This window comes from Neoarius graeffei, chromosome 24 (genome assembly GCF_027579695.1).
Source record: "Neoarius graeffei isolate fNeoGra1 chromosome 24, fNeoGra1.pri, whole genome shotgun sequence".
In the NCBI taxonomy this organism is placed as follows: domain Eukaryota; kingdom Metazoa; phylum Chordata; class Actinopteri; order Siluriformes; family Ariidae; genus Neoarius; species Neoarius graeffei.
Window position 1 is genome coordinate 27,755,056 of NC_083592.1, and position 15,814 is coordinate 27,770,869.

Genomic DNA, 15,814 nt, shown 5'->3' on the forward strand with positions numbered 1-15,814 from the left:
TTCATTGTTCCATCAATGATGGCAAGCCGTCCTGGCCCAGATGCAGCAAAATAGGCCCAAACCATGATACTACCACCACCATGTTTCACAGATGGGATAAGGTTCTTATGCTGGAATGCAGTGTTTTCCTTTCTCCAAACATAACGCTTCTCATTTAAACCAAAAAGTTCTCTTTTAGTCTCATCCGTCCACAAAACATTTTTCCAATAGCCTTCTGGCTTGTCCACGTGATCTTTAGCAAACTGCAGATGAGCAGCAATGTTCTTTTTGGAGAGCAGTGGCTTTCTCCTTGCAACCCTGCCATGCACACCATTGTTGTTCAGTGTTCTCCTGATGGTGGACTCATGAACATTAACATTAGCCAATGTGAGAGAGGCCTTCAGTTGCTTAGAAGTTACCCTGGGGTCCTTTGTAACCTCGCCGACTATTACACGCCTTGCTCTTGGAGTGATCTTTGTTGGTTGACCACTCCTGGGGAGGGTAACAATGGTCTTGAATTTCTTCCATTTGTACACAATCTGTCTGACTGTGGATTAGTGGAATCCAAGCTTTTTAGAGATGGTTTTGTAACCTTTTCCAGCCTGATGAGCATCAACAAGGCTTTTTCTGAGGTCCTCAGAAATCTCCTTTGTTCTTGTCATGATACACTTCCACAAACATGTGTTGTGAAGATCAGACTTTGATAGATCCCTGTTCTTTAAATAAAACAGGGTGCCCACTCACACCTGATTGTCATCCCATTGATTGAAAACACCTGACTCTAATTTCACCTTCAGATGAACTGCTAATCCTAGAGGTTCACATACTTTTGCCACTCACAGATATGTAATATTGGATCATTTTCCTCAATAAGTAAATGACCAAGTATAATATTTTTGTCTCATTTGTTTAACTGGGTTCTCTTTATCTACTTTTAGGACTTGTGTGAAAATCTGATGACGTTTTAGGCCATATTTATGCAGAAATATAGAAAATTCAAAAGGGTTCACAAACTTTCAAGCACCCCTGTATTTGCCAAGGCTGGAGTGAAAGAAATCGAGTAGCCTTTACAGAGCCCTGACCTCAACCTCACTGAACACCTTTGAGATGAATTAGAACGCTTACTGTACGCCAGGCCTCTTCGCCTAACGTCAGTGCCTGGTCTCACTAATGCTTTTGTGTCTGAACGACCACAAATCCCAAATCGCAAAATCTAGTGGAAAGCCTTCCCAGAAGAGTGGAGCTTATCATAACAGCAAAGGAGGAATAAGTCTGGAATGGGATTTTCAAAAAGCACCAGGGAATGTTTCTGTTCAATATTCAGTCATAGAATCAGTTTGTTTGTTTTCCTTTCCATTACTTGTCACTGAAATTCTTAGTCTGAGTTACATTTTAAGATATTTTTTTAATGCTTTCATTCGTCACATGTACATTAGAGCACAGTGAATTTTTTTTCTCTGTATTTAACCCATCTGGGGATGTGAGCACACATACCCAGAGTAAGGGGTAGCTGGGGAACATGTGGGTTTGTACAAATTAACACATTATGGCTGTTAACTGATGTGGCTGCACTATGCATATCAAATTGACACTCCTCACACTACACTATATCCAGTTTTGTTTTCTGTATATTTATGCCCCCACCACCCTGTAATTTGCCCCAGTAATCGGCTTTCAATGAAAGTGAGCCTGCAGAGCATTTCTTGCTGTGTCAGGTACACACTCTACAATATTATTTAACCTGGACTGCAGCCATCTGAGCCTCAGATCAGCCATTTATCTTCCTTTGTCTCGGTAGAGGCTGGCCAACTGTGTGCTGGACATTATCACGATGGCCTGCCATCTCAGATGAGCTTCCTATAAATTAACTTATGTCTCAGGGCTCTTGACCAATGAAAGGTGCTGGTAACATCATTTAGGCTACACGTTCAGTGCAAGATAAATGGGTAGAAAAATTTTATCATTGTACACATGGGCTTTGACAAAAAAATTTTCTACCCGATCATGTCTTTTTCCAGTTTAGGGTGCTTTGAATGATCTAGTAGTGGCTCGAGTTTGTATTTGGGTTTGACGTGGGGGGAGACGCAAAAAACTGAAACAGTGCAAGCCTAGTGCTATGCCTTTTTAGCCAGCCTTTACATTATTAGTATCGATTAATATGCATCTAAAATAAACAAGATATCACGTTGCCTCCTCGAAACGGTTCTGTAGCACTGCAAAGTTGGAAAATGTGTTTGAAAGGCTGTACTGTCTCTGTTAAGTGAGGTAACTTTGTCCGTGTTCCACTGCTGTCTTACTAAATACACAAATCACTACAGATGGGTTTCTTAGTCATGCAAGAATAATATGAACAGTATAGCAGCTTTAAATTAGATACAGCCCACTGGTTAATGGTATGCAAAGTTTCACAATATGGTTCAAATCAAGATTTATATATGAGGCTCAATTGGGATAATTACTGAATATTAAATATTGAATTATTTAATATTCAATAAGGGAATATTAGTTAGGGCGGCACGGTGGTGTAGTGGTTAGCACTGTCGCCTCACAGCAAGAAGGTCATGGGTTTGCGGCTGGCGAGGGCCTTTCTGTGTGGAGTTTGCACGTTCTCCCCGTGTCTGCGTGGGTTTCCTCCGGGTGCTCCAGTTTCACCCACAGTCCAAAGACCTGTAGGTTAGGCTAATTGGTGGCTCCAAATTGACCATAGGTGTGAATGAACGTGAATGGTTGTCTGTGTCTATCAGTGCGTTTACATGCACATCCAAATCGAGCTGCTGTCGGTAATCGAGCTAAGGGTCCCAGCAGGGGTGCCAGAGAAATCCAATCCTACATGCACACAAGGAAATCGAGCTATTGTGTGAGGTACATTGTGCACCCGAGCCACAGGTGGCGCTACACGCCCCATCGTGTTGGTACACTTCCGGTTGTCGTCATGAAGAAGAGCTATTCAAGAGTATAAACAAAATTATCAGTTCCGTGTTCACAAGAAGAACGACGACGAGGACAGCAACATCGAGAGATGTTGTTCCTCCTGTTCTCTTCTGCTGCTCGCTACTACTACTGTTGTCATGCCGACCGAGGCTGTTGTTTCCCGCTTGTGGTCTCGTCACTCGTCACTTCCGGAAGGGGCAGTGCTGAAGTAAGTAGCTCGACTACGTAGCTCGATAGGGTTTACATGCACTAAGTAGCTCGGCTACAATCGCATAATCTACGTCGCGTAGCTCGATTACGAGAAATCCAGTTCGGTTCGATTTCAGCCGAGCTAAGGTGTTTCCATGGCATTTAGAACTTCGATTTCAGTCGAGCTACGGCAGAAATTCGATTTTCTCTATGTGCATGTAAACGCACTGTATGTGTCAGACCTGTGATGGCCTGGCAACTTGTCCAGGGTGTACCCCGCCTTTCGCCCATAGTCAGCTGGGATAGGCTCCAGCTTGCCTGCGACCCTGTAGAACAGGATAAAGCGGCTAGAGATAATGGATGGATGGATGGATGGATGGATGGATGGAATATTAGTTAACTATTTAATAGATCTTTATTTTATATGAATACAGGTGGGTAACAAAACCCCAGGAGAGCTCTGAGAATCAATACAAAGTTAGCATGATGCAAGCGGTCTCTTTCAAGATGATTCTGCCCCATCCACAGGGCATGAGGGCTTGATGAGTATGAACTGAGTAATCTCAGTCTTCTATTCATGGATAAAAAGACTTAAATGGCTCAACTTTGTAGTTAAAGTGCTGATGACACGAACATGACTCTATGCAATTTCTTAAATAAACTATACAACATGGCAAACGTTAGATTTCTGTTATAATTACGTGAAAAGAAGCTGTTGTTACGCGAATATCCAACTTTTAATTGCACAGCGCAAGAAAACTGGGTCCGTGGCTCGTGGCCATGCTGTGACGTCAGCGGAAGAACACTCTGCGGTTCACTGGCTGTTCTACTCAATGGAAATGGCGCATGAAAACGCCGGTGAACTTTCTAGTGCTAGCTCTTCCTCTGAACAAAAGAACAACCAAATACTGGTACTTTAAGCAGTGATCATGATGGCATGATTTTATCTGATTTTAAATAAATGAGATTGATAATAATGTGAATGTTCACAACTAGTACATACAAACTCTGCAGCTTCTGATTCAGCAGCTGCGTCATACTCCGCAAAAACATCAGCAAGAACCTACAATATAAATGGAAATGCAATACACTAAGCTCAAATGACTTTTGGAAAGTATAATTTCTAAATTTTTTCTACATATTCTTGAAGTCGGTCATCGGGGTACTTGCTACCGTTCCCTAACAACACATGGCAAAGGGTAAAGTGTAGTGTTGCTACGAGTACTTGCTAAAGCCTCCGGTGGAAGATCCTCGATGTGCTGATAAGACGTACAGTTCTATATAACACACAAGTGTCACGATAATCACAAAACAGATGCAAATTGTTAAAATACCTATTTTTTAAGCAATCATGTATTGATCTCTTCCGAATAGAATCTATGATAGCCTACCCTCTTTACCCTTTGCCTCTCGTTGCTAGGCGGCAGTTACATGAAAGCCGCAAGCTTGCACAAGCAAATACATGACTGATATCACGCCGACTTTATGATTACATTTATGATTATCATGAATGTGTACTCTATGCTGTGTACTCTATGAGCGCTCTGGAGCGAGTCACTTCCAAGATGGCCGCGCAGACCGCATGGTTACTTTTTTTAGCATCATGTCGGAGCACTCCATACTGTAGCTCTACGTACCTTTATCTTATGTCATTTCTCAACACATGTTCTGACAGTTGGACTGTCTTTGGAGGAGTCGCCTTGTCCCAGGCGACTGCTGGATCCGGCATAGCTACTAGTAGACCCCCTCCGGAATACTGTAGGCACTGCTGATGGTAGTAACACACGTTTGTGCTGAACTGAACACCCAAGAGACTCTTTTAAGCTGGGAAGGGTGTCAAAACAATCCAAATCGAAGTGTTCAGAGCACAGGATGGATGTTGGTGAGGGCTCCCACTTGTCACGAGTGCGCCTGACTTGCTTCACCCACTTCGCATGCAGCTCGGGATCTCTGGGAAACTTGAATAAACTTACCCCATCCTTGTGGGTTTTGGAGCAAAAGCCGGCAACACAACGCGAAGGCATAATAACTATATATATATATATATATATATATATATATATATATATAATAATGTCTAATAAAAATACTAATAATGATAAACTGAACACCTGTCGCATCAACAACAAACTGGTAAGTTAGGAGGAAGGTTCTTTCGCTGACGTCATATAGCCCCTCCTCCTCTTTCGTCTCCTGAGTGCTGCAGCCCCGTCAAATTTGCCCAAATAGCCGCGTTTTTTATCATAACTTGTAAAACAGGCGCGTTCGTGAATTAATATATGGATCATCGGGTATTACTTTTTATGTTATAAAACATCGCCAAAGATGTCAAAAACGTGTCATCAGCACTTTAAGGTATAACTTAAAAATAAATTCTTCTGTTTATATGATTCAATACATTAATATAGATTTCTAGACAGTTGCTCTACCAACTGAGATCCAAAACCTGTCAGTGAATTCATTTGTTCGTCAAAAAGCATCTCTGCTACTTTCAAACACTGGTACTCGATTACCTCCTTATCTTTTTGTTTTTTTGTGGCACTCAGAGGACAAGACAGTCTGCTGCTTTTGATGAAGCAGAAAAAGACCAGCAGACCAGTGAACCTGAAGTTTGTCCAGACTCGGAAGATGCAGCCAAAGTAGATGGCAGTTCCTCTGCCAATCCTGAAGGTATGCAGATACAGTGTGGAAATGGTAATAAAAAAATGATATTGTGCCTGTTGTATTTAGTACATGAGCATTAAATACTAATCTCTTTATTTCTTAGTAAAATCATCAGCTCAAACTTTGCCCCCACTAAGAGACCCAAAAAAAGACTCTGATAATGATGGCTCTGTGCCTCTTCAAGAAAGAGAGTCTCCAGGATCTGAGACCGCATCCTGCCCAGACAGTGATCTCGACAGTGATGTCACTGTGGATTACATTGAGACTCGGTCACCTTCACCTGAACACTGGGTTTTAAGTGCTACTCAGGATTTCTCTGGAGCCACAGACCGTTAGTATGATAAGAATTGTCTCTGCAATCTCGAAATAATGCCTGCATTTTTACAAATTACAGTACATTTTGTTTCATGCTTATGTTAATGTGTAATTGGTCAGTTTCAGGGTCGATGGTAAAATGTTATCATTTATTAAAAAAAAAGAGCAATACAGCAGACATCACAGAATGAGTATGCATTTTTGTTAGCTTTGTCATTTACTAGGTTCAGAGTTAGCTACTACTTCATGCATTTCCGATGCATTCTTTTCTGTCATTTCTGTATATACAAGTTGCAAAATATATTTTCAATGTTCAGTATAAATGTGGGTTTTTTGTGGGTTTTTTTTTAACTTCAGTTCATATTTACGAAAGGAATAAGTCGTGGCAACTTGGCAATCCTTTAAACAGTCTACATTTCCATACAGTCTAGAAAGCTGCCACTTTCACGCACCCATACTCCAATCCAAGTATTAAATTATAAAGCTGCTTTTGATTTAGATTTTAGGAACATATTTGGTTTTAGTAGAACATATTGGGTAAACATATTTAGGTTTTATTTGAACATGTTCATGATTTTTAGGAGTAAGCGTTGACACAGTCAGGGAAAATGACAACACCATGAATGGGGAGCTTCTTGTAAATCAGGTAATGTCAGGATTGATATTAACACAAATAGACCGTACTAGTTTTATTTTCAAATTATTTACTATAATAGTTTAATATGTAAATCTTTTTTTCAGAGTGTGGTTTCAGGCGCTAATGAAACAAACCCAAATCAAAGGAAAGATTCATGCCGGGAAACCACAGATGAAGCAGTCTTGGGTGGTTCTAGAGATGATCGTGAAAATGATCTTGTGGAAGAGAGCAATTCTGAAGTCGCGAAAAAAAGGTTGCAAAGAATGACAGTGGCGAGCGATCAAAACTTTTTAGATTACTTGCTCAACTTTGACCTGAACGGTGTGTCTGTTGTAAACAGTGGAATTGACAGCAAGACTAACGGAGGTACTCTACTGAGCAAAAATGTATGTAAGAATCCCTCTTCTGGTCCTGCATATTGTTCACATGATCAGAGTAACATGTATCAGGAATGCAGTTTTCCTGTACTTACATCCTGTCAAATTGAAGTCAGTGGATCGTGTGCAAATGAGCAATCTTTAGCCTCAGAAGAATCTACTGAATCCAGTGGATCTCAGTCTCTCCTTATAGGGCTAATTCGTGACCAGGGACTTACCTGCAGTCTTGAGCCTCAGGTGGGTTTAAAGATGATAGGGCAATTAAAACCAACCAATGAGCAGCTGAAGTTTGTGCATTCAATTAATCCGACATTAAAGAAGACAGTCACAAACCAGCTTTATTGTAAAGAACGCCAACAAAACCCCCCAGCTTTGCCGCTGCCCAACTTTGACAGTAATGCTGTTGCCTCAGAATGGTCTAAAACCAATATACACACTCGAAACAGAGCTGCACATGGAGGACCAAAAGGAAACTTGTTCACTGAACTGTCCAGTGCAGAACTTCATTGTCAAAGTAATGATCAAGATGAATCCATCAAACAACTAAAGCAAAAAAGAGACGATGTAACCCTGTTTAGTTTTAGTCATTGCCCTGTCAGTTCTGCAGACATTCATGGCAATGTATGCAATGAGAGGCTCTGTGGTGGCACATCACTGTCAAGGATACCTGACACCACTCTAGCTGGTGCCTTAGAATTGCAAGCTAGCCCTTTACGCAAGGAAAAACTACTGTTAGCCAGCACACCAAGTTGTAAAAGCCCCAAAGTTGATGAAATCAATATTAATAGCAATAGAAAGATTCCCCCAGATGCAGTCTCATTCACGTTAGTGTGTGCCAAAGACGATAATTCTGCTGTTCAAAACGATGATGCTAAAAATTCTGCAGATTCAGACTGCACTATGATTGAAGAGCAGGAACAGTTGAAGAGCACTGACAAGGATAGAAAGGGTCAAATAAGGTTAAATCCAGCCCCAAACACTTATGAGGGAGAAAGACAGGACAAGCAACACGACTCATGTAAAACTGGTAAAGAGCCTAGCTGGGGAGAACCAACAGAGAGCACAACTGAGCCACTGAACACAGAGAGCTCTGTCAGTATGTTGACAGACTTGTCCCAGAAGCCCTTATGTTTACTCCCAACACCAGATAACAATCAAGGTACAGAGAGTGCAGGACAAGACTGTCTTCAGAAAGCTGTGGAAAATGAAGAGGCCTCGTGCACTGCTAAACCGAGTCAGTGCAAAAAGAAGCGATCCAAACATAAAGTCGGAAAACAAACTAGCCATGCCGATGTCCTTGATGCAGGTAACATTAACTCAAACAGGACTCTTTTTACAGTGGCTATTTGTCTTTGATGAAAGTCAGTGATTTATTACACATACAAACTATAAATACAAGTGACATATTTATACACATGTATAATCTTCCTGAATAGCCACGAAGCCAGCTCTAAACTGTAACCTGCGAAACATCCACAGAAGGAATTTTTTGGGAGAGACTTTACTCCATCGAGCCTGTAAGAAAGGAAACCTACAAGAGGTTAAAAGGCTCATTAAAGCTGGAATAAACATTAATATTGCTGACAACGCAGGTTAGCTAAAAGCTGTATATTTAGCACGATACAAAAAGGGGTTGGAAATGTGCTTGTGTAAAACTCATGTTGGATTGTCAGGATGGACAGCTCTACATGAGGCCAGTGCTGAAGGTGATCCAGATGTGGTGGAGGAACTTTTGCGTGCAGGTGCAAATGTTACTAGCAGGGGGCTGGAAGGATGCACTCCTCTCCACATTGCTGTTGAATCTGGTGAACATGAGGTAAACAAAACTGCGAAAGGATTCTTTGGTGCTTGTGCTCGTTCTTTTAGAGAGACAGATGTTGAATATCATCAGGATAAAATTGTTGCAATTATTAGTTAAAAGTGGAGTGAATGGAGAGTATTGAATATTTCAATAATATTGGCTGGTGTTGAGTGGTATATCAGATATATTCCATTCAGCTAGCATGATATTGAATGAGTCGAAGACGAGTTCAATATCATGCTAGCTGAATGGAATACATCTGATATACCATGAAAAAAAGCCATTATTATTATTACAACCCCGATTCCAAAAAAGTTGGGACAAAGTACAAATTGTAAATAAAAACGGAATGCAATGATGTGGAAGTTTCTAAATTCCATATTTTATTCAGAATAGAACATAGATGACATATCAAATATTTAAACTGAGAAAATTTATCATTAAAGAGAAAAATTACGTGATTTTAAATTTCATGACAACAACACATCTCAAAAAAGTTGGGACAAGGCCATGTTTACCACTGTGAGACATCCCCTTTTCTCGTTACAACAGTCTGTAAACGTCTGGGGACTGAGGAGACAAGTTGCTCAAGTTTAGGGATAGGAATGTTAACCCATTCTTGTCTAATGTAGGATTCTAGTTGCTCAGCTGTCTTAGGTCTTTTTTGTCGTATCTTCCGTTTTATGATGCGCCAAATGTTTTCTATGGGTGAAAGATCTGGACTGCAGGCTGGCCAGTTCAGTACCCGGACCCTTCTTCTACGCAGCCATGATGCTGTAATTGATGCAGTATGTGGTTTGGCATTGTCATGTTGGAAAATGCAAGGTCTTCCCTGAAAGAGACGTCGTCTGGATGGGAGCATATGTTGCTCTAGAACCTGGATATACCTTTCAGCATTGATGGTGTCTTTCCAGATGTGTAAGCTGCCCATGCCACACGCACTAATGCAACCCCATACCATCAGAGATGCAGGCTTCTGAACTGAGCACTAATAACAACTTGGGTCGCCCTTCTCCTCTTTAGTCCGAATGACACAGCGTCCCTGATTTCCATAAAGAACTTCAAATTTTGATTCGTCTGACCACAGAACAGTTTTCCACTTTGCCACAGTCCATTTTAAATGAGCCTTGGCCCAGAGAAGACGTCTGCGCTTCTGGATCATGTTTAGATACGGCTTCTTCTTTGAACTAATAGAGTTTTAGCTGGCAACGACGGATGGCACAGTGAATCGTGTTCACAGATCATGTTCTCTGGAAATATTCCTGAGCCCATTTTGTGATTTCCAATACAGAAGCATGCCTGTATGTGATGCAGTGCCATCTAAGGGCCCGAAGATCACGGGCACCCAGTATGGTTTTCCGGCCTTGACCCTTACGCACAGAGATTCTTCCAGATTCTCTGAATCTTCTGATGATATTATGCACTGTGGGCGGCACGGTGGTGTAGTGGTTAGCGCTGTCGCCTCACAGCAAGAAGGTCCTGGGTTTGAGCCCCGGGGCCGGCGAGGGCCCTCCTGTGCGGAGTTTGCATGTTCTCCCCGTGTCCGCGTGGGTTTCCTCCGGGTGCTCCGGTTTCCCCCACAGTCCAAAGACATGCAGGTTAGGTTAACTGGTGACTCTAAATTGACCGTAGGTGTGAGTGTGAATGGTTGTCTGTGTCTATGTGTCAGCCCTGTGATGACCTGGCGACTTGTCCAGGGTGTACCCCGCCTTTCGCCCGTAGTCAGCTGGGATAGGCTCCAGCTTGCCTGCGACCCTGTAGAAGGATAAAGCGGCTAGAGATAATGAGATGAGATGAGATTATGCACTGTAGATGATGATATGTTCAAACTCTTTGCAATTTTACACTGTCGAACTCCTTTCTGATATTGCTCCACTATTTGTCGGTGCAGAATTAGGGGGATTGGTGATCCTCTTCCCATCTTTACTTCTGAGAGCCGCTGCCGCTCCAAGATGCTCTTTTTATACCCAGTCATGTTAATGACCTATTGCCAATTGACCTAATGAGTTGCAATTTGGTCCTCCAGCTGTCCCTTTTTTGTACCTTTAACTTTTCCAGCCTCTTATTGCCCCTGTCCCAACTTTTTTAAGATGTGTTGCTGTCATGAAATTTCAAATGAGCCAATATTTGGCATGAAATTTCAAAATGTCTCACTTTTGACATTTGATATGTTGTCTATGTTCTATTGTGAATATAATATCAGTTTTTGAGATTTATAAATTATTACATTCCATTTTTATTTACAATTTGTACTTTGTCCCAACTTTTTTGGAGTCGGGGTTGTATTATTATTATTATTATTATTATTATTATAAACCTGGTGGCCATGTTTGTTTACAAATTGTCACATTCGCTTGCTAGCACAACGTTTTACATCCCTGACATGTGATGTCATGTCGTCTTGACAGCCATGCAATATCATAAACCATATTCAACGTTCATTCTCCATTGGGTAGAGTGACGTAGTTCATGTAGGATAAGTGATATGCTATCAACATTGCATGCTATCGAACCAAATGAATGAAACCCGCTAGAAGGGAATAGAACACGTTTTTATTCCATCGAAAAAGTGTCCTGTATGTATAATAATTTACAACAACAAATATTTCAGAAGGATCCTTTACTAAAGACTACCTTGCTTTTATCAACACACATTTCCCTTTAACGTAAATCTCTTTTTACCCTTGGACCAGACTTAAAGGTGACTGCCTTCACAAGCAGTAAAACTCAGTGTTCATTCATAGGTCATGACGCTTCTTCTTCAGTATGGCTCAAATCCTCATGATAAGAATTCACTCGGACAGAGTGCACTGGACCTTGCAAAACATGAAATCATCAAAGAGCTGCTTTTGACATTCAGAGAACCTCCTGTTGTACTTGGGCAACCAACTGAATCTTCTAAACAAGATTCTGAAATTCTGCACCATGAACAAATTTGGCAAGGTAATATAGTTCTAGTGATGTGTGCAGCCGAGAAAGGCAGGATATTTTAGCTGCTAATGACCTTTTGTATTAAATCAGTTATACACGACGACATGTAAGTTTCTTTTTCAGATCAAGTTCACAGACGACCACCTGCCTCCTTCACAAGAGATGATCAGAGGAACACTGCAGGAAGCAGTGCTGGTTCTGCACCTTGGAGTTCAGTATGTAACATTTATTAATCATAGCTACAATATAATGCTACTGCTTATAATGATTGTGTCATAAAGCACTTTGAATAATTTCTAGCTTGAGCGTGGTCAGTCCCAAACCATGAGGGCAACCCCTGAAGAAGTGGAACTGCCATCAGAGAAGACCGTGACAGGCCAGCTTTGCTGTGAAGAAAGCCAACAAAAACCAACATCTCTGCCATTGCCCGACTTTCACAGTAATGCTGTAATATAGACACACTAAACAGTGTTGAATCTGAGAAATGCTTCCCAGATCTAAAGTAAACCTTTACAGTATTGAAATTTCATTGTCAGGTTAATGACTAACAAGAATCTGTTAAACATCCATCCATCCATAACCACTTATCCTGTGCTATCCCAGCTGACTATGGGCGAGAGGCGGGGTACACCCTGGACAAGTCGCCAGGTCATCGCAGGGCCGACACAGAGACAAACAACCACTCACACCTACGGTCAATTTAGAGCCACCAGTTAGCCTAACCTGCATGTCTTTGGACTGTAGGAGAAACCAGAGCAAACCCAAACAGACACGGGGAGAACATGCAAACTCCACACAGAAAAGCCCTCGCCGGCCACAAACCCAGGACCTTCTTGCTGTGAGGCAACAGTGCTAACCACTACACCACCGTGCCGCCCATTTGTCAAGCAATTTCAAAAAAAACAGGAAGATAGAGTAATGCCCTGTTGTTTCAGTCATTCCCCTGCCAGTTCTCCAGAAATGAAAAATAGTAGAGGAATGCAGGACGTAAGTGTAGTCACATCCTGTCAAATTGAAGTCAGTGCATCGTGTGCAGATGAACAATCTTTAACCTCAGAAGAATGTTCTGAATCAAGTGGATCTCTAAAGATAATAAAGCAATTAAAATCAACCAGCGAGCAGCTAAAGTTTGTTCATTCAATTAATCCGACATTAAAGAAGACAGCCACAACCCAGCTTTATTGTAAAGAACGGCAACAAAAACAAACATCTTAATTTGCCGCTGCCCAACTTTGACAGTAATGCTGTTGGCTCAGAATGGTCTAAAACCAATATACACACTCGAAACAGAGCTGCACACGGAGAAATGCTTGTAGGACCAAAAGGAAACTTATTCACTGAATTGTCCAGTGCAGAACTTCATTGTCAAAATAATGACCAAGATGAATCCATCAGGGGGCGGCACGGTGGTGTAGTGGTTAGCGCTGTCGCCTCACAGCAAGAAGGTCCGGGTTCGAGCCCCGGGGCCAGCGAGGGCCTTTCTGTGCAGAGTTTGCATGTTCTCCCTGTGTCCGCGTGGGTTTCCTCCGGGTGCTCCGGTTTCCCCCACAGTCCAAAGACATGCAGGTTAGGTTAACTGGTGACTCTAAATTGACCGTAGGTGTGAATGTGAGTGTGAATGGTTGTCTGTGTCTATGTGTCAGCCCTGTGATGACCTGGCGACTTGTCCAGGGTGTACCCCGCCTTTCGCCCGTAGTCAGCTGGGATAGGCTCCAGCTTGCCTGCGACCCTGTAGAAGGATAAAGCGGCTAGAGATAATGAGATGAGATGAATCCATCAAACAACTAAAGGAAGAAAAACAAAAGAGATGATGAAAACAACTTCGTCAAGCAGTAAAAGCCAAAATGATGATCAAATCAATATTAACAATAGTAGAAAGACACTCCCAAATGCTAATATCGCCCCAGTCTCATCAGTATTATTATCTAGATTTTTTGTTGTTGTTGTTTGTGCTCAGTTTTACACAGCTACATTTAAGTTGCATTTTCAGATAATCAGGTTCACAGACAACCACGTGCCTCCTTCAAGAGAGATGAAAAGAAGATAACTGCAGCAAGCAGTGCTGGTTCTGCACCGAATTCAGTATGTAACATTTTATTAATAACAGCTAGAATAATGCAAATGCTTCTAATGATTTAATCATGAATGAATATTAATTATTTCTAGCTTGAGTGTGGTCAGTCCCGAATCACAAAGGCAACACCTAAGGAAGTGGAACGGAAGCAGACAGGTATCAGTCCGGGATCTGAGGGCTTGTGAAGAAGTTAGGTGTTTTGTTTTTTTTTTTCTAAGAAGACACTGTTTACACAATAAAAAGTAAAACTGGTTAATAGTTGTGTTGGTATTGATCACGTGCTTTAAACTAAAGGAGGAACTTAATGACAGTTGCATTAGCATTGGGACCTACAAAATACAGAGACATGGTTCCTATTTTTTAACGAAAAGGAATTAAGTGTCTGAAAAGGATGTTTGTTGTTTTGATATGCTGTTGCTGGTGTCTGTCTGCTGTTGCCCACATTTACAGTCCTATTTAAAAGAACTGATCATAAACATGCTGGAAGCAGCACAATGGTGCAGTGTTCAGCAGTGTCACCTCAAAGCAAGCAGCTTCTGGACTGGAACCTGCTCATCAACCAGGGTTTTTCTGTGTAGAGTTTGCATGTTCTCCTTATGCCTGTGTGGGTTTCCTCTGGGTGCTCCAGTTTCCTCCCACAGTCTAAGGGCCTGGTCCCACAACACTGATAACTATAGCTATATCTATAAGTAAACTATGACTATACAGTACCTGTGCCTGAATTTAGTTCCAGTCTGGAACAGTCACACCGCAACTATAATCCCAACTATAATATCGGTTGGTCCTGCCATTTGGGTAAATAAATGCATGCAACTTAGGAATAGTCATGGAAGTTTTTTCCCAGTAGTAGCACTTTATTCCGGGTCATACTGTACAGCTTGGACTTCAAAACAACCCATGCACATACTCCAGTGGTTGACAAAATACAGATAGGTCACGGATTACGGAAATATAAGAAAAAAGGATACAAAATACAGAGTGGTTACGGATTTTAATACGGGTGCATCACGGATGCTAATAACTTGCGGATTGGTCACGGACGTTTCAGTATATTACAGATTGGTTACGGATTTCATACGGATGATGTATCACGGATTAAAAATTAAGAAGTCTAAAACAATTAATTAAAATATCTTCCCTGCATTTATATGTTTATTACTTTTATATTGATATTTCACAGAAAATATTACATATCCGTGAATAAAAGATCCGTGCTTTGTATTATGTTTTTTATTTTCCATGAATCCATATTCCGTGACTTCATGATACAACAAGGATGTACAAAGATGCCCGGGGAAAAATAGCACATGCTCAGACAACGTCACGTGTAAACAATTACCTGATTGGATCAAGTCCAGGCCTGGATTAATTGCTCCAGAAGCACTCTCACTGATACTGATAAACCCAGGCCTGGGGTATAGGTATGGTTATCGGTCTGGTGTGAGCACCAGCCACATAAACTGCAAGGGACCGATTTATTTATAGTTATTGTTGTAGTTCTAGTTATCCGTATTGTGGGACTGGGCCTTAAAGACATGCAGATTAGGTCAACTGGCTACTCTAAATTGCCTACAGATGTAAATGTGAGGGCGAATGGCTGTCTCTCTCTCTGTGTTACTACCACAATTGACTATCCTACCTGTCCCGACCTGTTCAGTTCAGGATGTCATTAAAAACAAGTTTATATTTTTTGAGCCATTATCATGCTGTTGACTTTGACCAGGCTGAAGTTTAACGATCACACCATGACAGAGCCAGCTGTAATTTCCCTGCAGGAATCTGTGCAGTTCTCACCAGCTCCCCCCCCACGCGCGCACACACACACACACACACACACACACACACACACACACACACACAAATTTGAATTTGGGTTGTAGCACCTGACTTTACATATTGCAGTCTTGTCTACTTTG

At 41.6% G+C, this 15,814-nt stretch overlaps 1 protein-coding gene across 3 annotated transcripts in view; it reads left to right on the top strand.

Moving 5' to 3' along the window:
• The window catches only part of ankrd31 (ankyrin repeat domain 31), a 79,783-nt gene that overhangs the window by 58,687 nt on the left and 5,282 nt on the right, over window positions 1–15,814 (top strand). For all 3 annotated transcript variants that reach the window (XM_060906967.1, XM_060906968.1, XM_060906969.1), the window contains 11 exons: window positions 5,646–5,769; window positions 5,867–6,094; window positions 6,660–6,724; window positions 6,820–8,398; window positions 8,529–8,684; window positions 8,766–8,908; window positions 11,638–11,836; window positions 11,948–12,039; window positions 12,125–12,263; window positions 13,815–13,906; window positions 13,991–14,054. In XM_060906967.1, coding sequence (XP_060762950.1) covers window positions 5,646–5,769; window positions 5,867–6,094; window positions 6,660–6,724; window positions 6,820–8,398; window positions 8,529–8,684; window positions 8,766–8,908; window positions 11,638–11,836; window positions 11,948–12,039; window positions 12,125–12,263; window positions 13,815–13,906; window positions 13,991–14,054 — 2,881 coding nt within the window. The remainder of the gene's footprint in view (window positions 1–5,645; window positions 5,770–5,866; window positions 6,095–6,659; window positions 6,725–6,819; window positions 8,399–8,528; window positions 8,685–8,765; window positions 8,909–11,637; window positions 11,837–11,947; window positions 12,040–12,124; window positions 12,264–13,814; window positions 13,907–13,990; window positions 14,055–15,814) is intronic.